Below are 23,717 nucleotides of genomic sequence, written 5' to 3' on the forward strand. Positions count from 1 at the left end.
ATTCCGAACTAGCAGAATCATAAAGAACCTGCTGGCAATGACCTCTTAAACTTTAGGCATTAAATAAAAACTTCATCCTTCAGCTAAACTGCATCATTACTTCAAACACGCAGTGGCATGAAGTCAACCTGGCAAATCCAGCCACGAACTGCCCCTCCTCACAGGGTGGGGTCTACCTTTTATAACCTGTAAAAAAAACCCGTCACATGATTTCTACTGGCGGGAAAATGACGACACCACCATCACAAGACCATCACCTCAAGTCCAGTACAGCTTCAACCCCAGTTACGTGACAAGGGCACCACTGTCATGTGTCACGAGTACGTAACACCTCCCTCCAAAAAAACATTTTTGGTCTGACAAGAACAAAAATTTTTAACAATTGCTTACAAGAAAAACAAAGGTATAAATTTTATAACATATACAATACACAACACCATCATATAACAGCTTATAACTCACGATACAGTAGGAGTGTTACAATTGAAAAAAAAACCACTCCATAAAAAAAAATTACAGTGTACATTCAACATCGAGATAGACAATCAGCAACCACATTATCTTTACCTTTAATATGAGTCATCACAATATTGTACTCTTGTAACATCAAACTCCAATTTAATAATCTTCTGGTTTTGTTTTTCATCTTACTCAGGAAAACTAACGAATTATGATCAGTGTAAACAATAAGTGGTTTTTGAGTTGTACTAACATATACCTCAAAATATTCCAAAGCTAAAACAAGAGATAACAATTCTTTCTCTATTGTCGAATAGTTTCTTTGATGCTTATTAAATTTCTTAGAAAAGTAAGCTACTGGATGATCAACCTCATCACCCTCATTCCTTTGCATCAATACGGCTCCTGCAGCCTCATCACTAGCATCCACAGCCAATGAAAAAGGTTTTCCAAAGTCAGGTGCCTTAAGCACAGGTTGCTGACATATCATTGTTTTCAATTTTTCAAATGCTTCTTGACAAGGCACCGTCCATACAAACTTCTCATTCTTCCGCAGAAGGTTAGTTAATGGAAGGGTAACATTAGCAAAATTATTACAAAATTTCCGATAATATCCTACCATTCCCAAAAACCTTCTGAGAGTCTTTTTCCCCATTGGAGTGGGAATCTCTAAAATTGCCTGAACTTTTGCCTGAACAGGAGCTACCTTACCTTGACCCACAACATAACCAAGGTAAGTCACAGTGGCATGTCCAAATTCACTCTTAGCTAAATCAATAGTTAAGTTAGCTTTTGAAAGCCTTTCAAACAATTTCTCCATCGCAATAATGTGTGCTTCCCAAGTATCATTTCCTGTCACTAAATCATCAATATAAGCATCAGTATCTTTCAATCCCTGAATCACAAAGTTAATCATCCTCTGGAAAGTACCTGGGGCATTCTTCATCCCAAATGGAAGAACATTATACTCATATAACCCAGATGGAGTTACAAATGCAGAAATCTCTCTACCTCTGTCCGTTAATGGAACACACCAATACCCTTTCAATAAATCAATCTTTGTAAGAAACTTTGCTTTTCCAACTTTATCTACACAATCATCTACTCTAGGAATTGGATATGCATCTGTTTTCATTACAGCATTCACGTTCCTATAATCCGTACAAAACCTAATACTACCATCTGGCTTTGGCACCATAACACATGGCGAACTCCAATTCAAGTTAGAATGTCTAATGATATTATTCTCTAACATATATTCAATTTCTTTCTCAGCAAGTTCACATTTTTCCATGTTCATCCTATATGGATGTTGTTTAATAGGTTTGGCATCCCCAACATCTACATCATGTGAAGCTATAGTAGTCCTTCTCGGAACATCTGGAAACAACTCCCTATATTTAAAAATCAACTCCTTCATCTGTTGTCTCTGCTCTAACTGTAAATGTGCTAATTTTTCATCAATATTTTCCAGAATGGTTGAATTTGGTAACCTAACAGAAACAATGTTGGATTTAGAATGAAAGTCAGATGAATCATCTATCATGTTCCTAGTTAAATCAAACTCACTCTCACTAACCACAACAGTCACAGTATCACATTGTTTCTCAAAATATGGTTTCAACATATTTAAATGGCAAAGTTGTGTTGACCTTCTACTATCTGGAGTTTTTACAAAGTAATCCACATCATTGATTTTAGACACAATTTCATAAGGACCATGAAATCTAGCTTGTAAAGGATTTGTCTGCACTGGGAAAAGAACCAACGCCTTATCTCCAGGCTTAAACATCCTCATCCTAGCTTCTTTATCATACCAAGTCTTCATTTTCTCCTGAGCCAACTTTAAATTTTCCTTAGCTAAGCTACAAGCTTTATGTAACCTGTCCTTAAATTTCAACACATAGTCCAACAAATTAGTGTGTACTTCCTTATTAATCCACTGTTCTTTCAACAAAGCTAAAGGTCCTCTAACTCTATGCCCAAACACAAGTTCAAATGGACTAAAACCTAAAGATTCCTGTACCGCTTCCCTTACTGCAAATAAAAGTAAGTTTATACCCTCATTCCAGTCACTTTCATTTTCCACACAAAATGTCCTAATCATATTCTTGAGGGTAGAATGAAACCTCTCCAAGGCACCCTGCGATTCTGGATGGTATGCAGACGAAGTGATTTGCTTAGCTCCCAATTTATAAACTATCTGTTGAAACAATCCAGACATAAAATTACTGCCTTGATCAGTTTGTATCTCCTTAGGTAATCCAAAATAAGTAAAAAAAATTTATAAGGGCCTTTGTCACAGTTTTAGCTTTTATATTCCTAAGTGGTACTGCCTCTGGAAACCTAGAAGAAGTACACATGATAGTCAACAAATACTGATAACCAGTTTTTGTCTTTGGTAATGGACCAACACAATCTACAATAACTTTAGAAAATGGTTCACCAAATGCTGGGATAGGTTGTAATGGAGCTACTGGTGTAACCTGATTTGGTTTACCCACAATTTGACAAGTATGGCACGTTTTACAAAACATCGCCACATCTTTTCTTAGACCAGGCCAGTAAAAAATCTTGTCCACAGTTTTCCTTACCCCTTGATGTCCACCTAAAGGCACACTATGAGCTAAAGTCAAAATCTCATTTCGATAAACTTTCGGGACAACTACCTGGTAAACAATATTCCAATCCTCACTTGCAGGAATTGTAGGTGATCTCCACTTCCTCATCAACACTCCTTTTTCCAAGTGATATCCTACTGGCACCTTCTCAATTTCACTATCTAGTAAAGCCTGCTCTTTTAATTTTATAATCTCGGAGTCTCTATTCTGCTCTGCTATCATCTCCTTCCAAGACAAAGATAAATCTTTATAGTCAGACTTACTCCCAGAATCTTGTTCAAACAACGAAGATAAGAAAGTCTCTGACACATCCTCAAAACTCGAATCCTGAGTTGAACAGTCCTGAATAACAACCTCATTCTGCGCATCAATTTTTTTAGCCATAGCTCTAGTCACAACACAGGAAGAATCTGTGTTAGAATTCAACTCTGGTTCCTCTGACTCCATTGTCAAATGCACTTCAGGAAAAACTTGTCCACCTGCCAAGTCATTACCTAACAATAAAGAAATACCCTTCACAGGTAAGCTATGCTGTAATCCTACTTTAACAAATCCTGTAACTAACCCTGACTTTAAATTTACTTTATGTAAATGTACAGGCATAAAATCACTTCCAACACCCCTTATGTAATTTACCTCACCAGTATCAGACTCTTCATTAAACTTCAACACACTGTCTAACATCAATGACTGAGAAGCACCAGTATCCCTAAGGATTTTTATTGGCACCAGAGTAGATCCTTCCTTCAAGGATACAAACCCTTCAGTTATAAAATGATCATATCCCTTTCTAACTTGGTCAGACTCTAACAAAACCTCATTTGTTTTTATCAAACCCTGTAACTTTACAGGTGCTTCAGTATGTTGCACACAAGCATCTGGAACTGCTTCCTTCTCTTTCTTTTTCAATTTGAAACAGTTAGCTATTACATGGCCAGGCTTCTTACAATAGTTACAAGTAAGACCAAACTGTCTTTCCTTCACAGGCTTTCCTTTCTCATTAACTTTCTCATTAACCTCCGATTTAATTTCAGATTTACCTGGAGTCTCCGTGTTATTTTTCCTCTTAAAAATTCTGCCTTGAGGAAATTTGTTCTTATGGATCAAAACATACTCATCAGCTAATCTAGCACAGTCCTGCAATTCATCAGTATCCTTCTCATTTAAGTAGGTCCTTACTTCAACAGGAATGCTTCTTTTAAATTCCTCCATTAAAATCAGCTCTCTCAATGTATCATAGTCCCCATTTAAATTTTTAGAAGAAACCCATCTCTCAAAACACATAGCTTTATCATAGGCAAATTCCACATAAGTTTTTTCCACAGATTTTTTCAAACTTCTGAATCTTTCCCTATATGCTTCTGGGACTAACTCATATGCGTTTAAGATATGCCTCTTTACAATATCATAATCAAGTGCAGCTGTCAAAGCTGTGTAAACTTGTTGTGCTTTGCCTTTAATTACACTCTGTAACAACACTGACCATTTATCTTTCGGCCACTCTGACATCCGAGCAATAGTTTCAAAATGTTGAAAATACCTCTCCACTTCTATTTCACTAAATGGAGGAACCAATTTAATTTCTTGACTAGCAACAAACATTTTTTTAGAACCAGAAGACTGATTTCCAGACTTTAATTCCTCCATTGCATATGCAAATTCTCTTTTCTTTTGTTCCATCTCCAATTTACACCTCTTTAAATCAGCTTTACTTCGTTCCAATTTCATTTGTTCGATTTGCAACTGCATCTCCAGATTACTTATTTGAAACGACTCTGAAATCGAGTCATCAATAACACCTGAGACCACATAGTGTGACGCGATTTTTCTCTGTATCACAGCCTTAGAAGTAGTCTGCAAAATACCTTTAAGTTGCAATCTACTAGCTATCTCAAACACCTCAGTCTTTTTCGCCTTCGCCAACACCTCCGCAGCTGGCGAAGCCAGAAACTCATCAATATTCATTGCTGCTGAATACCACAACAAGCCAAACAAAAGAACCGAGTAATCCCCGTTTCCAAAACACCGATTTAAAAGTTAGCAAGCATTTAAACTCAAATGATTCAATCCAGATGCAGCCCCCATATTTAATGTTACATTTTCCTGCAACAATAAATATATGAGTTCGGCAAGGGTTTCTTATAACAAACAACACGTTTATTAAAACACAGAAAACAAACCCCCCAAAAGTAAACAAACACTACTGTAACCGGAAACAGCTGCTGAGCGGCAGCCCAAACAGTTCTTAAAGTGATATTCCAAAAACAGTTCTTTAAAAGTGATATTCCAAAAACTGTTCTTAAAAGTGGTATTGCCAAAAGTTCGATATGCTCACAGTCCATTTAAAAGGAGAGACTTTATAGGACGATTTAGGTTCTCTTTCACGTCGCTTGCTTCGATCCCCGACGTCGAACTTCCCACGAAGAATTCACAAAACAGAACGGCTTAAAGGCACTGACCTTTCCTTCTCCATTACCTTCAATCCTTTCTAGTTAAACCTAGGGATTAACACGAAGATAGTCAATGAAATCCTTCCAAATAAGGATCAAACAAAGGTCGCCCCATTTCACCGTAGAAAGTGATTCTCCTCGATCTTCACTCTCCACTAATTCCGAACTAGCAGAATCATAAAGAACCTGCTGGCAATGACCTCTTAAACTTTAGGCATTAAATAAAAACTTCATCCTTCAGCTAAACTGCGTCATCACTTCAAACACGCAGTGGCATGAAATCAACCTGGCAAATCCAGCCACGAACTGCCCCTCCTCACAGGGTGGGGTCTACCTTTTATAACCTGTGAAAAAAACCCTTCACATGATCTCTACTGGCGGGAAAATGACGTCACCACCATCACAAGACCATCACCTCAAGTCCAGTACAGCTTCAACCCCAGTCACATGACAAGGGCTCCACTGTCATGTGTCACGAGTACGTAACAGTTGTTCTTTCTTCTGAGTCTGTAAGCTATTGTTGGCGGGCTTTTGGGGAGATCGGCGCAAGGGGGTGAGAGAGAGAGGATGTGATGCTATAAGCTGGCAAGGAACGGACCCCAAGCGGGGGTCCAAGGCTGGGAGGTAACCTGAGGAGAGGAGACGACAATAGATGTGAGGGTTGACCACTTCGGATGGTCCTAAGCTGCGAGTCGAGGAGTTCGGAGGGGATCGAATGGTGGCCAGAAGACTTCAGTAATTGAGCTCCAACGGTTGGGCACAAAATGGTTTGGACCTTGATAAGTTTGGCGCCTTTTCTTTATTTTCTTTTCCTTCATGTATACTGTATCATTATTAATTACTTAGTTATAGTAATCTTTATAAACTGTAATCATTTAATCGCATATGGTATACTGTCTGTTTTTGGGCGAGGCGGGGACATCAAACAGCATCCACACCAGCTGATTACCCAGTTTGGCGGGGCCGAAGGCTGCTCCCCCTAGACGAGAACGAGCTGAGCGAGCCTGAGGCGACCCAGGGGGTTACATGTTAATTGTAATAAATAAATAAATCTAAACCATAAATTAATTAACATAGGTAGAGCAAATAGAGAGCAAAAGTAGTGAGGCAGTGTTCTTCAGTTGGTTCACTGTCCATTCAGAAATCTGATGGCAGAGTGGAAGAAACAGTTCATAAAACGTTAGTGTGTGTCTTGGCTAGCAATGAGTAGAGGGCATGTCCTGGGTGTTGGGGGCCCTTAATGATGGATGTTGCATTGGTGCTTGGTGCTGGGGAGAGCAGTGCTCATGATGGAGCTGGCTGAGTCGGCAACCCTCTACTGCTTTTGTGGCCAAACTTTACATACAGTACTCCCAAGAGGTGGTGCCTCCCTGACAGCATATTAGTGCAGTAAAATAAATTGGAAGAAGTCATGGTTGTCATTGAATTGCTGGACCTCCTGTTATTCTACCCACTGTCCATTGTTGAGGTCATAGGTTGGCTGCTGGATATCTGCCCATGTGCTATCATTGGAGCAGCTCTGGTTGTTCACTGTGTGTGGTGAACTATGTGCCTTTCTGGACACACCCCCTGCTGACTGCTCCTGTGGCTCCTCCCACAGGCCCTTGTATAAAGGCGATCTGAGGCCTGACGCTCGGCCTCAGTCTCCAGGACATAGTATGATGGTCACTCACTCCTGGTTCCTTCTTCCAGTCAATAAAAGCCGATATCTCGCCTTTCGTCTCAGAGTGAGTTATTGATGGTGCATCAATTTTATTGACTGGAAGTTTTAAAACATGGAAACCGTTTTACGTCCGGAAAGGTTGGATTTGGACCCTCAAGCCCCTGAAGCAGCTCTTGCTTTTGAACACTGGCTTGCATGCTTCCAATCATACTTGGAGGAGGTTCGTGCAACTGAACCCGCCGTTATGCACAGAATTCTACTCTCGAGGGTCACCCCAAAAGTTTACTCCATTATCCGGGACCTGCTGACCTACGATGGGGTACTGGACGCCCTCAAAAAACAGTACCTGCGGCCGGTGAACACCGTCTACGCAAGACATCGTTTAGCTACCCGGCAACTGCGGCTTGGCGAATCGTGCGCTGAGTTTCTCCGAGCACTACAGACACTCGTCCGACCTTGTGACTGCAAGACGCTCACGGCAGAACAGCATGCGGAGCTGCTGGTGCGAGACGCCTTTGTGACGGGACTGAGGTCAGCGTACATGCGTCAGCGGCTGCTGGAAAAAGCCGATCTGACCTTACGCTCGGCGATCAAGACGGCCAACACTCTGGAGGCTGTGCTGTACAACGCTGACACTGTCCAGTCACGCGATTCCCCGCCGGTTCTGTGGACACCTCAGACCCCGCCACCGGCGGCTCCCAGGAGCGAATTCGCCAACGTCGCTGCCAGTTGCGATTCCACGAGCTCCCCGAACCTGACCACGGCTGCGGCCCGTCAGAAGCCCGTGCTTTGTTACTTCTGTGGACTCAAAAAGCACCCCCGACAACGCTGCCCAGCGCGAGAAGCGACCTGCTCCAGCTGCGGAAAGCAGGGCCATTTCGCCAAGGTCTGTAAGTCTAAACTACGAGCGGAGTGCAGCGCTGAGGGTGAGACGTAGGGGCCGCCATTTTGCATGCCCGGATGTGGGCAGCCATCTTTGTCGATGTCAGCATGCCCCGCCTCCGACCCTCCGATGATTACCGGGTACCCCGGATGTGGGCGGCCATCTTTGTCGACGTCAGCATGCCCCGCCCCCGGCCCTCCGATGCTTACCGGGTACCCCGGATGTGGGCGGCCATCTTTGTCGGCGTCAGCATGCCCCGCCCCCGGCCCTCCGATGCTTACCGGGTACCCCGACAGCGATTCAACTCTGGCCACTGTAACTCTCGACCAAAGTGCCCCACACCAGCTTGCAAGATCCATGATGGACATCCAGGTGGAGGGGCACAGGACTAGATGCCTGTTTGACACGGGCAGCACTGGGAGTTTTATTCACCCGGACACAGTGCAACGCTGCGGGCTCGCAACACGGCCGGTAAGTCGGAGGATCAATTTGGCTTCTGGGTCGCATTCCGCAGACATCTGGGTGGGTTGTGTAGCGACATTGGTGGTGCAAGGCACAGAATATCGGAACTTTGCGCTACTGGTCATGCCTAAACTGTGCGCACCCGTGCTATTGGGGCTGGACTTCCAGAACACCTCGAAAGTGTGACTTTGGTATATGACGGGCCCCTCCCACCACTCACTGTCAGGAATCCTCAGTTTTGTGGGACTTCTTCACTACTGACCACACACACACACGGGCACACACAACCTATCCAGAACCAGGCCGACAGCTGCGCTACCGACACCACTTGCAGTCTCTCCACCCTCAAGGTCCCTCCCCCACCGCTGTTCGCCAACCTGACCCCTGACTGTAAGCCTGTGGCAACTAAAAGCAGGAGGAACAGCGCGGGGAACAGGGCCTTCATTAAGTCAGAGGTGCAGCAGCAGGTGCAGGGAGGGGATCATTGAGCCAAGCTCAAGCCCTTGGAGGGCCCAGGTGGTTGTTGTTCGGACTGGGCAGAAAAATAGGATGGCCGTGGACTATAGCCAGACCATCAATAGGTTCACGCAGCTTGACGCATACCCCCTACCCCGCATCGCGGATATGGTCAACCAGATAGCTCAGTACAAGGTGTACTCGACAATAGATCTGAAATCCACTTATCACCAGCTCCCCATCTGCCCAGAGGACCGCCCCTACACCGCCTTCGAGGCAGGCGGCAGGCTCTATCACTTCCTGCGCGTCCCTTTCAGTGTCACGAATGGTGTCTCTGTCTTCCAGAGGGAAATGGACCGGATGGTGGACAAGTACCAACTGCAGGCCACATTTCCCTATCTGGATAACATCACCATCTGTGGTCACGACTGGCCAGATCACGACGCCAACCTCCAACGATTTCTCCAAGTGGCCGCAGCTCTGAACCTTACTTATAACAGGGACAAGTGTGTGTTCGGAACCACCCGACTCACTATCCTTGGGTATGTCGTGGAAAATGGGGTAATTGGCCCTGATCCCGACCGTATGCGGCCCCTGTTAGAACTCCCTCTTCCCACCACTCTCAAAGCCCTCAGACGGTGCCTGGGTTTTTTTTCCTATTACGCCCAATGGGTCCCCCGTTACGCAGACAAGGCCCGCCCCCGGTCAAGTCTACCATCTTTCCCCTCTCTGCTGAGGCCTGCGTGGAAAGAGGACATTAAAGAGGACATTGCCAAAGCAACGATGCATGCGGTGGATGAGACCATTCCCTTCCAAATGGACTGTGACACCTCTGATTTCGCACTGGCTGCTACCCTCAATCAGGAAGGCAGGCCAGTAGCATTCTTTTCTCGCACCCTCCAAGGCTCTGAAACTCGGCACTCCGTGGTGGAGAAAGAAGCCCAGGCCATAGTGGAAGCTATTAGGCACTGGAGGCACTATCTCGCCGGCAAAAGGTTCACCTTGCTGACCGACCAGCGCTCGGTTGCGTTCATGTTCAGCAACCAACAGCGGGGCAAAATCAAAAATGATAAGATTTTGCGGTGGAGAATAGAACTCTCCACCTACACCTACGATATCCTGTACCGGCCTGGCAGACTCAATGAGCCCCCTGATGCCCTATCCCTGGGAACATATGCTAGCACACAGCTCGACCAGCTATACGCCCTTCATGCACATCTTTGCCATCTGGGGGTCACACAATTTTACCATTTTGTGAAAGCCCGGAACCTGCCGTACTCCCTTGAGGACATCAGGATGATGACCAGGGACTGCCAAGTTTGCACTGAGTGCAAACCACACTTCTACCGTCCTGACACGGCGCAACTTGTCAAGGCCACCCGCCCTTTTGAGCGACTGAGTGTTGACTTTAAGGGCCCCCTTCCCTCCACTGACCGCAATGTCTATTTTGTCAATGTTATCGACGAGTACTCACGGTTCCCCTTTGCCATTCCCTGCCCTGACACCACTGCCACGTCCGTCATAAAAGCCCTGTGCCAGCTGTTCACTCTGTTCGGGTATCCCTGCTATATCCACAGCGATAGAGGGTCCTCCTTTATGAGTGAGGAGCTGCGCCAGTACTTGCTAGCTAGGAGCATTGCTACTAGTCGGACCACGAGTTATAATCCCCGGGGTAATGGACAGGTGGAGCGGGAGAATTCCACGGTGTGGAAGGGCACACTTTTAGCCCTTAAGTCAAAAGGGTTGCCAGTCTCTCGATGGCAGGAGGTCCTCCCTGAAGCACTCCACTCTATCCGCTCTCTGTTATGTACGTCCACCAATGCCACCCCTCACGAACGCCTATTCTCTTTTCCCAGGAAGTCTGTCACTGGGACCACCCTACCAGCTTGGCTGACGTCCCCGGGGCCAGTGCTGCTCCGGAAACATGTGAGGAGTAATAAATACTCCCCGCTGGTCGAGAGGGTTCACCTTCTACATGCGAACCCCAGTATGCCTATGTGGTCTTAACTGATGGGTGGGAGGACACGGTCTCCATCCGCGACCTGGCGCCCGCAGATGCAGCAGACCACTACCCTGAAGACTCTCCGGTAACTATGAACCTGAGGTGACACCGTGCTCACCAGGCCCTACACAGACTCCTCACGACACTTATATACCAGGCGTTTCGTACGCATTTATACCAGGCGCCTCGCACATGCGTGAGGGATCACTGGCGCCTAGTGGGCTGGAACAAGCACAACCTCTGTCTCCTGTGCAATCACCAACGTCGCCGGCATCTGTGCAATCACAGCCAGTGCTACGTAAATCGCAGCGACAGATTTGACCACCTGATTGACTTGACCTGTAAGAAACTTCGCCACATGGGGACTCTTTTAAACAAAGGGGGGGTGAATGTGGTGAACTACGTGTGCCTGTCTGGACATGCCCCCTTCTGACTGCTCCTGTGGCTCCTCCCACAGACCCCTGTATAAAGGCGATTGAGGCCTGATGCTCGGCCTCAGTCTCCAGGATGTAGTATGATGGTCACCCGCTTCTGGTTCCTTCTTCCAGTCAATAAAAGCCCATATCTCGCCTTACGTCTCGGAGTGAGTTATTGATGGTGCATCACTGTGTCACTGCTTCAATAGTTGACATGAAGTGGCTACTCCTTGGCCACAGTTCCTTTTCTTTGGATCTTCCAATCCAAGAGCACCTCGCGTTTTCTATTAATTAGCTCCCATCACATAGCTACATTGTCACTGGAAGCACAGATCGTAGCGGTTATTGTCGTGATCGGGACTGGAGCGTGAAATTGACTGGGATCGCTGCCGGCAGCCGCAGTGATGGCCAGGGGGCGGCGCTGTCACTGGAGACCACACGCAGTACTGTTAGGGCCAGGGGGCGGCGCTGCCACTGGAGACTAGTCGCAGTACTGTTAGGGGCAGGGGGCGGCGCTGTCACTGGAGACCACACGCAGTACTGTTAGGGCCAGGGGGTGGCGCTGTCACTGGAGACCACACGCAGTACTGTTAGGGCCAGGGGGCGGCGCTGCCACTGGAGACCACACGCAGTACTGTTAGGGCCAGGGGGCGGTGCTGTCACTGGAGACCACACGCAGTACTGTTAGGGCCGGGGGTCGGCGCTGTCACTGGAGGACGAATGCAGCCGCAGTATTGTCGCGGCCGAGAACAGGCCCCGTCTACGAAGGTCGTCCGTGCTTTTCCATGTCGTTGTTCCGGTGGCGGACATGAAGTTGCTGCTGTTTGGCTGTGGCCGCCTGCGACCGGTTCGTGTGAGGCTGTAGTCGGGGATGGGAATGGTTGCGGTGGGGAAAAGAGGGAAATTGGGAATTTATCCAGGGTTAGAGAACGTCAAGGAGGCGGAGAGTCTGGGACAAGGATGGGAATATCTGGGGTTTGAATGTGTTACAAAACGGGGAGACCATTCTGCCCTTTCGTCAGTCCTGTATGTCACCTCTTATTCCTCCATAATCCACACACTTCCGTGCTACGCTGACTCACTTGTACTAGTGAGTACAAGCTTTTTTCAAAAAAAATCTTTAACCTGCCGGTGCGTATTTTTAATCCTTCTGTAAGTGCTTCAATTCATTCTCTGCTCTATTGCAAATTCACCATCTCCCAGTCTATCCTGGAATTACAGAGCTTCTCCTCGTGTTGGCCGGCTTGCTGTCTAGTTGTTGTTAATCTTTTGCTGCTTGACAAGTTTCTGTTTTGCAAAGAAGAAAATTAGATACACAATAATTTTCACCCCGGTGTCCATAGATTTAACTAACTTTAAAAAAAAGACTATCAAGTATAGGAACTTTGATTGAGGAAAGTCGATTTGTTGAAAATATGTGAGTGACATCAATTCAGCATCAGATTTATAATCTCTGACTTGTGTATTATATAATTGTATTGTTTTGTGCAGCAGTACAGTGCAAATATACAAAATTACTATAACTTACTAAAATAAATAGTGTAAAGAAAAGAACATTTGATGTGGTGTTCATGGATTTCATGGGCCATTGAAAAATATGGTGGAGAGGAAGGAAGCGGTTCCTAAATCACTAAGAGAGTTAGTCTTCTGGCTCCTGTACCTCCCCCCCAGTGGTAGGAAAAAGGAGAGGCATGTCCTGGATGATGGGGATCCTTGGTGATGAATGCAGCCTTCTTGAGGCACCACCTTTTGAAGGTGATCTCGATGGTGGGGAGGGTTGTGACTGGTGGAGCTGCCTGAGTCTACAGCCCTCTGCTTGTCCTTCTGTGCATTGGAGCCTCCACACTGGGCTGTGATGCAGCCAGTTGATTGCAGATCTACAGAAATCTACAAGAGCCTTTGGTGGCCTAATGAATCTTCTCAAACTCTAATGAAGCACAGCATTGCGATTGTATGCTGGCCCAGGATTATCCTCTGACATATTGATACCCAGGAACTTGAAGCTGCAATGATGACTGGTGTGTTTCTCCAGATTTCCCATTCATGAAGCTCACAATGAATTCTTTGGTCTTGCTGATGTTGGGTGTAAGGTTGTTGTTGCGATACCACTGGTTGATCTAATTCACATCTGTATGAATTTTCATCACCATCTAAACTTCTGCCAACAACTGAGGTGTCATTGGTGAGTTTATAGATGGCATTTGGACAATGGTGGGTTGAGAGAGTAGAGCAGTGGTTAAGCATATATCCCCAAAGTGCACCTTTGTCAGCTAGGAGATGTTCATCTGTTGGTCCATACGATTGTAAGACCGTAATAAGAACAAGATCTGAATTAGGCCATTTAGCCCATTGAGTTTGCTCTGCCATTCAGTAATTTCAAGTTCGGTTTATTGTCATTCACCCATACACCTGTGTACCACCAAATGAAACAACGTTCCTCCAGACCAAGTAGCACAACACAGTACGTATAACTCGCGCACATACACAGAAAGTAATATCACCACAAATAAAGTAACAAATAATAAGATGCATTTCCAACACAAGCTAGAAGTTAAACACTACTGATGCCTCATGTATGATGAGGCCTGTGTGGTGGCAGAGAGTTCGGTAGTCTGACAGCCTGGGGGAAGGAAACTGTTTTCCATCCTAAGAGTCCTTGTCCTGATGCTGCGGTACCTCCTTCTTGATTGTAGCATGGCAATGAGATTGTTGGACAGATGGGAGGGGTGATTGACAATGCTAACAGCCCCGTCAGTGTAGCACTCCTGTTAAATATCTCTTGATGGCTGGGAGAGTAACCCCAGTGATCCTCTCAGCAGGTGCTGTGCAATTCCTGTACTAGATGGTAATGTCCAACCAGGGCACCCTGGTTGGTGCTCCTGTAAGAAAAATTGGTTAGAATTTTGGGGAGGGATCTTCACTCACCTCAACCTCCTCAGGAAGTGGAGATGATGATGTGCTTTCTTGACCAAAGAGGTGGCCTTGAGGGAGCAGGTGAAATCTTCCATTACGTGCATTCTCAGAAACTTGATGTTGGTGCCCCTACTCTCTCCACAGAGGAGCCATGTAAATGCAGTGAGGGGTGATCAGCCTGCACCTTTCTAAAGTCCACAAACATCTCTTTGTTTATTTAAAGTAAAATTGGATAGGTATATGGACAGGAAAGGAATGGAGGGTTATGGGCTGAGTGCAGGTCGGTGGGACTAGGTGAGAGCAAGCATTCGGCATGGACTAGAAGGGCCGTTTCCATGCCGTAATTGTTATATGGTCTTGTTCACATTGAGACTCAAGCTGTTGCGCTCGTACCACTCTACCAGCTGCTCTATCTTCTCTCTGTACACCACCTCCTCGTTGTTGTTGATGAAGCCAAACACTGTTAAGTCAGTGTACTTGATTCAGTTTGCACTGGATCTAGCAGTGCACTCATGCGTCAGCAACGTGAACAGCAACAGGCTGAGCAGGCAGCCCTGGGGAGCACCAGTGCTCAGCGTGATGGAGCTAGAGATGTTACTCTCAATATGGAGTCACTTAGGCTTTCTATGAAGAAATCCAGGATCCAGTTACAAGGAGGTGTTGAGACACAATGAGATTATTTTATCCACCAGCTTCTGAGGGACGATCATACCAAATGCCAAGCTGAAGTTGATTAACAACCTCCTGGCACGTGAGGCACAATTTTGCAGGTGGGACAGGACAGAATGGAAAGCAGAGGCTATGACATCATTAGTGGATCGATTTGAGTGATAAACAAACTGGAAAGGGTCCCATGTGACAGGAATATGAGATTTAATACAATCAGTAACCAGCTGCTGAAAGCACTTCATTATTGTTGAGGTCCGTGCCAGTGGACAGAAGTTGCTGAGGCAGGTCACTGTCACCTCCTTGGGCATCGGGATGATGGTGGCTGCCTTGGAGCGTGAAGGGACTCTGAAATGTTCCAGAGAGATGTTGACGATGTCTGTTCTTTTGTTAAAATTTCTGTTATCAGGACTACATAATCCCTCAGCACCTGACCAGGTATGTTATCAGGTGTCACAGCTTTACATGGGTTAACCCTGGTGAGGTTCTTCCTCACACCAGCTGTGGTCAGGCAGAGTACCTGCTCCTCAGGGGAGGGAGACCTTCCTCCCTGGCACTTGGGTCTGTGCATCAAAGACATTCAGCTATCTTTTCCTCTCAACCCCCCTCTCCTGCCTTCTCTCTGTACCGTTTGACACCCTTACTAATGAAGAATGATCAGTAAGATACATGCAGTAACTTGAAACTTTACAGCTGTATGTGACAATGAATTACACAGATTCACCACCCTCTGTCAAAAGAAATTCTTCCTCATTGCTGTTCTAAAGGGACATCCTTCTACTCTGAGGCTGTACTCTCTGGTCCGAGACCAGGCATGGGCAAACTACGGCCTGGGGGCCATATGCGGGCCATTAAGCTTTTTAATCTGGCCCGCAGAACTTGATGAAATTATATTAATAAACCTTGTTAACGTTTTGTCCCCGCAATTCTGGCGTTTTCCCAACAGATGACGCACTCTATATACATTTGTGGCGACCCATTTCCTGGCACATCCGAACCAGCTCACAATTAGCCAGCGTTCCGGCTAAGGGAGATAGCCTGTGGGGATTTGCGAGCACAGAGCTTTGGAGCCTCTGCGCCACCGGGGGGGTGGGGGGGGGGGGCGGGGGGCAGGTTGAGGGAGGCTTAAAAGTGAGGCTGGGGATTTCGAATAAAGTTTTTTTCTTCGACTGCAGTTACCGACTCCGTATCGTAATTTTAGCGCTGCATGTAGCACACCACTATACATTGACCTTTGTTGAGGTGCAGCGTATTACTCCACATTTGCGCTTTACTCTTTGTTCGGCTCGACCTATTTATGTGAACAGGCGTTCAGCGTCATGAACATCAACAAAGCCAGCCACAGATCCAAGTTAACTAACCAACACCTCAGATCCATCCTGAGAATCGCCACAACAAAACTAAATCCAGACTTTGATGCGCTGGCTAAAAAGGGAGACCAACAACACTGTTCCCACTGAAATTAAAAATAAGTTTCTTCATTGTGTTATGCAAAAAATGCATTTGAAAATATTTTTTTCAATAAGCCTTACATGTTACATGTCATTTCTGTTAAGTGATGGACATGAGTAGTGCGCAGGTGCACGTACATTCTCAAAATAAAAAAATGCGCTCCAGATCAAATAACGCGCTCCGCATACTGGCGCGCTGTCCCTGTTCTGTCTTTGTGCTGGTCTTTGTTGAGTTTTGGCACAGGGGACAATTGAATAAGAAGGAGCAGGACAAGTAGACCTGCATCTCCTACTGTTTTTGAAATAAAGACAGGCAGGAGGAGAGTGATGATGATAATATCTTGAAGGATAACAGAATTTTCAGTGCTTTAAAATAATAACTGTTACTGTTAAAAAAAAGCTGTATTTTATTCATTTAATTTTCAGTGTTTTAAAAGTCATTTCAATAAATAGCTAAATACCATGGGACTTCAAAGACAGATATTTTGTTGTAATGCATTTGTTCATTTTCAATTGAAATTAAAGCACATGTTTTCTACATATCCCATGATATTTTATTTTCTCTTATGAGGTGTATTACCAAAACACTCCGTCCATCTGCTCCTGGTCCGGCCCCCCTGTCAAATTTTAGAACCCTTTGTGGCCCACAAGTCAAAAAGTTTGCCCACCCCTGTCCTAGACACTCCAATTCTAGAAAACATCCTCTCCATATCCACTTTATCTAGGCCTTTCAATATTCATTGTGTTTCTATGAGATGCCTCCCCCAACCATCCTCATTATTCTAAACTCCAGTGAGTTACAGCCCAAACACTGCACATACCTCAACCTTTTCATTCCTGGGATCATCCTTATAAACCTCCTCTGCACCCTTTCCAAAGCCAGCACATCTTTTCTTAGATATGGAGAACAAAACAGCTCATAATTCTCTAAATATTTTAAAGTCTCAGCATAATGTCTTTTTATATTCTAGTCCTTGTGAAATGAATGCTAACCTTCCTTACTACCGACTGTACCTGCAAGTTAACCTTCTTTACTACTGACTCTACCTGCAAGTTAACCTTCCTTACTACTGACTCTACTTGCAAGTTAACCTTCCTTTCTACCGACTCTACCTGCAAGTTAACCTTCCTTACTACCGACTACCTGCAAGTTAACCTTCCTTACTACCGACTCTACCTGCAAGTTAACCTTCAGGGAATCCTGAATTAGCTCCCTTTGTATCTCTGAGTTTTGAATGTGCTCCCTGTTTACAACATAGTCTAGGCCAGGGGTGGGCAAACTTTTTGACTTGTGGGCCACAAAGGGTTCTAAAATTTGACAGGGGGGCCGGACCAGGAGCAGATGGACGGAGTGTTTTGGTAATACACCTCATAAGAGAAAATAAAATATCATGGGATATGTAGAAAACGTGCTTTAATTTCAATTGAAAATGAACAAATGCATTACAACAAAATATCTGTCTTTGAAGTCCCATGGTATTTAGCTATTTATTGAAATGACTTTTAAAACACTGAAAATTAAATGAATAAAATACAGCTTTTTTAAATAGTAGCAGTTATTATTTTAAAGTACTGAAAATTCTGTTATCCTTCAAGATATTATCATCATCACTCTCCTCCTGCCTGTCTTTATTTCAAAAACGGTAGGAGATGCAGGTCTACTTGTCCTGCTCCTTCTTATTCAATTGTCCCCTGTGCCAAAACTCAACAACGACCAGCACAAAGACAGAACAGTGACAGCGCGCCAGTATGCGGAGTGCGTTATTTGGTCTGGAGCGCATTTTTTATTTTGAGAACGTACGTGCACCTGCGCACTACTCATGTCCATTACTTAACAGAAATGACATGTAACATGTAAGGCTTATTGAAAAAAATATTTTCAAATGCATTTTTTACATAACACAACGAAGAAACTTATTTTTAATTTCAGTGGGAACAGTGTTGTTGGTCTCCCTTTTTAGCCAGCGCATCAAAGTCTGGATTTAGTTTTGTTGTGGCGATTCTCAGGATGGATCTGAGGTGTTGGTCAGTTAACTTGGATCTGTGGCTGGCTTTGTTGATGTTCATGACGCTGAACGCCTGTTCACACAAATAGGTCGAGCCAAACAAAGAGTAAAGCGCAAATGTGGAGTAATACGCTGCACCTCAACAAAGGTCAATGTGTAGCGGTGTGCTACATGCAGCGCTAAAATTATGACACGGAGTCGGTAACTGCAGTCGAAGGAAAAACTTTATTCGAAATCCCCAGCCTCACTTTTAAGCCTCCCTCAACCTGCCCCCCGCCCCCCCCCCCCCACCCCCCCCGGTGGCGCAGAGGCTCCAAAGCTCTGTGCTCGCAAACCCCCGCAGGCTATCTCCCTTAGCCGGAACACTGGCTAATTGTGAGCCGGTTCGGATGTGCCAGGAAATGGGTCGCCACAAATGTATATAGAGTGCGTCATCTATTGGGAAAACGCCAGAATTGCGGGGAAAAAACATTAACAAGGTTTATTAATATAATTTCATCAAGTTCTGCGGGCCGGATTAAAAAGCTTAACGGGCCGCATATGGCCCGCGGGCCGTAATTTGCCCATGCCTGGTCTAGGCCTTTATTCCTTCTAACAAAATGCATGACCATACACTTTCCTACACTGTATTCCATCTGCCACTTCTTTGCCCATTCTCCTAATCTTGTGATGTGAAGAATCCCAAACATTTCTGCTTATTGGAAATCAGAACCAGAATCAGGTTTAATATCACTGGCATGTATCATGAATTTTGTTAACTTTGCAGCAGCAGTACAATGGAACACATGATAGCATAGGGGAAAAAGCTTTGAATTATCCCCCCCCCCCCAACCCCCATACCACACAGTGAAGCAGCCAGTTAGAATCCTTTCCACGGTACATCTGTAGAGATTTGCAAGTGTTTTAGATGACACCCCAAATCTCAAACTCCTAATGAATTATAGCCACTGTCTTGCTGCTTTTATAGCTGGATCAATGTGTTGGGACCAGGCTAGGTCGCAGAGATATTAACACCCAGGAACTTGAAATTGTTCACACTCTAATCTGTCTGAGGACTGGTGTGTGTTCCTTCATCTTACCCTTTCTGAAGTCCACAATCAGCTCTTTGGTCTTGCTGACGTTGAGTTCAAGGTTGTTCCTGTGACATCACTCAACTAGCTGGTATATCTCACTCCTGTACACCCTCCCGTCACCACCTGAGATTCTACCAACAATGGTTGTATCAAATTTATAGATGGTATTTGAGCTACGCCTAAACACACAGTCATGGGTATAGAGAGAGAAGAGCAGTGGGCTAAGTACACATCCCTGAGGTGCATCAGTGTTGATTGTCAGTAAGGTGGTGATGTTATTTTGAATCAACACAGTTTGTGATCCTCTAGTTAAGAAGTCAAGGATCCATTTGCAGTGGGAGGTACAAGGCTACAGGTCCTGTAGCTTTGCAGGAATCAGGAAGTCTTGCTTGGATAAATGTCATTTTTAAAGCTTTTGATCTAAGAATAAGTTTGATACCTTACTTTTTGTGCTAACTCTAGAGTGTCTGTTCAGTCTTACATCTTCCACATACTGGATTTGGTCAAGCCCATAATAGCATGGATTATATGCATTTCTTTTTTGTTTGATGGGCGTCATTCCATTTTCTGTGGATAGTGGGAATAGTTTGTCTATATTAATGTATGAGCCAATAGTGTATGTTATAAATTGTAATTTTTGAACTATTTTTTATACATTTAGTTTATACATTTAATATTTATCTATGTGGAGCTTGTACTGATGTTGTGCAAAATATTTTAGGTTTATGTTCGTGTCCTCTGCAATCAGCTGAAGTCTTTTAGTACACTGCCAGACAAAAGGAAACAACTTTTGGAAGAAGGTCCTGACCTGCGGGAGTTTATATCTGGTGAATTATCAGATAAGGGAACATGGGAAGAGTATAAAGGCAACCTGAAGCGCCAAAAAGGAGAAAGGTACAAGTCTAAACACTATTTTTTAAAAAATAATGGTGTTAAGATACTCATTAGGGAACTCCTGCAGCAACGTCATGTAGCCGGGATGATTGATTTCCAATAAACACAATCATCTTCATTATATTGGGTATGACTCCAGCCACTGGAGTGTTTTCCCCTTCATTTCAGTTTTACAGGCCCTCATGATGCAGTGTTTGGCCAAATAGTCCCCTGACATCAAGGATGCCTTGCTTCATCTCTGCAGCTTTTTTTTGTTTATGATTGGTCCAAGGCTACGATTGGCGCTGCAGTGTTGGGTTTTCCAAGCAAACCGGTTATTCCTGTTGGCACTGTTGAAGCCATCTTCCATTACTTTCCTGATGATTGATAGAAATCTGATTGGGCCGTAATCAGCTGAATTGGCTTTGTCTTACTTGCCATGAACAGGACACACCTGGGCAGTTTTCTACATTGTCAGGTAGATGTCAATATTGTAGCTATAATGAATCAGTTTGGATAAAAGCACAATTAGTTTTGAAGCACAAGCTTTTGGTATGTTGATTGGTTCTGGACCCTTCACTGTATCCAGTGCTTTCAGGCATTTGTTGGTGTCAAGTGGAAAGGAGGTTTGTGTAACCAAAGGAAGGTGGAAGAGAAAGCAAGCTACTTGTGAATATCAGTTGATGCGTTACCTTTCATTGATACCGCAAATGTGTCCCAGTGATGCACAATGGCTTTTCTTTGATACTTACATCCTCCTTTGAAGACCTCTGAACAGAGCTCTGTTCAGTGTTTGACAAGTAACTTGTGAGCCTGTTTGCATTTGCAAGACATCACATAGCTTACTTTCAAAAATACTACTGAAATTATGTATTTTGTGATATTATTTACAATTATAGATTAAGATTGCCTCCATGGTTGAAGACAGAGATTCCTCTTGGGAAAAATTACAATAAATTGAAAAATACTCTTCGGAATTTGAATCTGCACACTGTAAGTACTTGCTGAGGTTTCACATCGAAGCACCTTCTACAGGCAGTCCCCAAATTACACAAGAGCTTTGTCCTGAGAAATGGCAGTAAACTGATTGTTCTGTTAGTCCAAACCAATTTTCCCCAAAACCAAGCTTAAAAACTCGTGGCCAAAATAGTTGAACCTCCCCTTTCTGATGTACCAATTATACACTCCTTCCCTGAGTACTACATTTCACTCTTACCCATTTTCTACAGCTATTCATATCATATGATTCTGCACGTTATTAGGTACAGTGTATTTATGTGATCTGCCGCTGCTGTAGCCTATCCATTTCAAGGTTTGACATGTTGTACATTCAGACATGCTGTTCGGCGCACCTTTTTTGAGTTACTGTTGCCTTCCTGTCAGTTTGAACCAATCTGGCCAATCTCATCTGCTGTCTCTCATTAACAAGGCCTTTTCACCCACAGAACTGCAGCTTACTGGATGTTTTTTTTTGTTTTTTTCCATCATACTCTGTAAACTCTAGAGCCTCTTGTGTGTAAAAATGCCAGAAGGCCAGCAGTTCCTGAGATACTCAAAGTACCATTTGCCACCAACAATCATTCCATGGTTAAAGTCACTTAGATCATACTTCTTCCCCATTCTGATGTCTTGTCTGAACAATTGAACTCTTGACCGTGTCTGAATATTTTTATGCATTGAGTTGTTGCCACATGATTGGCTGATTTAATATTTGCATTAATGTATAGGTGTACCTAGTAACATGGCCAATCATTGTACTTCATTTCATTGAGCACTAGCTATAATTAAGTTAAGGGAACATATTTAGTTAATGAGTGCATTATATAAGTAGTTTGTGTTTCTGTGATTAATTTCCATATCTTAATTGTAAGCAACTAGCAGTTTATCTGTTGGAGCCATAACTACTAATTTTTTCCTCCTTGCATTCCAAGTACTTTTACCCTTTCTTACTGTATACCACTGACTTCAGATTGCTTGCATTACCTCCACTTCTGGAAGCTGTTGGTGTACATTAAATTTTGAAATATTTCTGTCAACTCTTGTTTTCCGCACACTGTATGAAATTAACAAATTGGGAAATGTGCAAAGATATGCTAATAATACGTTTTAGAGGTTTGGATGGAATTTGTGGGGATGAGTGTAATTTGAAGAATTGTCCTCGTTATCTCTCTAACTTATTGGGGTAACACCTGTTTTCGAATGTAGCAGCCTCTGGATGTATTCTGTGCTTCATCACTCTTTTTGATGCTATCTGTTGATCCTTAAATCTGTTTGTTTCTAAGCAACTTTAAGTTGAAGAACATTTACATGGTGCCTTTTACTGACTTGAGATGTCCTAAAATTTTTTGTACTTAGTGATGTATTTCTTGAAATGTAATTACTCTTGTAACTCATCCATTCATTCAAAATCATTGGCTTAGAAAATTGAGTACTAGACACCAGCATAAAGTATCTTGGAGAAACAACTCGGGACAAACAAATAATGGATGCAAGGAAATGATTAAACCAAGGTGTTTTATCAATGGGCACTCAATCTCAAAGATACTTGAAATCAAACATTGTTTCCCAAAATCCTTCAATATTTTCGATTTGCATGCAGTGCAGTCACAATAATCATAAAAACAGTATTCTCCACACCAGAAAATCCTCTATAGCTGCACCAAATATGAGGGGTCCAGTAAAAACTTAAAGATCTGCTCCAGTCATCCCGTGAGAAGGCCTTGTTTTGGCAAATTTTATAACCAGCATAATTTTGTTTGCTCCATGATTGTAACTATTGTTTTGATTATTTTTTGAATAGTATAAATATCTTTACCTGGGCTTTTACTTTCGGCTGTCTTTTATTGTAGTAACATACTTTTGTCTGTTTCAAGTGAATTGTCACTGACTACACCTAACTAATGATTGAGCTCGTCTCACTGGTATTCAGTTTCAAAGTCATTGCAGTTTTTGGTACAAATGGAAGCAATTTGAGTGATTCAATAGTTCCTTGGTGTGTGATCCTTACACACTGTACTTGTTTTAAATCAGCTTCCTTCTTTCAGGTATGTGAAGAGGCAAGATGTCCAAATATTGGAGAATGCTGGGGAGGAGAAAAAGGCACAGCTACAGCCACTATAATGGTGAGATGCAGTAACCTAGTTTAAAAAAAAGTGATTTCAAAATTAAATTATTGTTTCTCCTTCCCTTTTCCACTGATATTAGAACCATACAAACCTCTATCAAGACAAAACACAAAACGCTGGAGGCACTCAGCAGATCAGGTAGCATCTATGGAAATGAATAAATAGTTGATGTTTTGGGCTGAGACCCTTCATCAGGAC

General features: G+C 43.9%; 1 protein-coding gene across 2 annotated transcripts in view; it reads left to right on the top strand.

Annotated features, from left to right (window-relative positions):
• The first annotated feature begins 12,100 nt into the window (after positions 1 to 12,100).
• lias (lipoic acid synthetase) overlaps positions 12,101 to 23,717 on the top strand; it is a 32,599-nt gene continuing 20,982 nt past the window's right edge. Inside the window, exons 1-4 of one of the 2 annotated variants that reach the window (XM_059989054.1) lie at positions 12,101 to 12,259; positions 20,243 to 20,415; positions 21,294 to 21,387; positions 23,439 to 23,516. In XM_059989054.1, the coding sequence (XP_059845037.1) occupies positions 12,221 to 12,259; positions 20,243 to 20,415; positions 21,294 to 21,387; positions 23,439 to 23,516 (384 nt within the window). In that variant the 5' untranslated portion in view covers positions 12,101 to 12,220. The other variant, XM_059989053.1, reaches the window with a different exon arrangement.

Source organism: Hypanus sabinus, chromosome 14 (assembly GCF_030144855.1).
Source record: "Hypanus sabinus isolate sHypSab1 chromosome 14, sHypSab1.hap1, whole genome shotgun sequence".
NCBI lineage: Eukaryota > Metazoa > Chordata > Chondrichthyes > Myliobatiformes > Dasyatidae > Hypanus > Hypanus sabinus.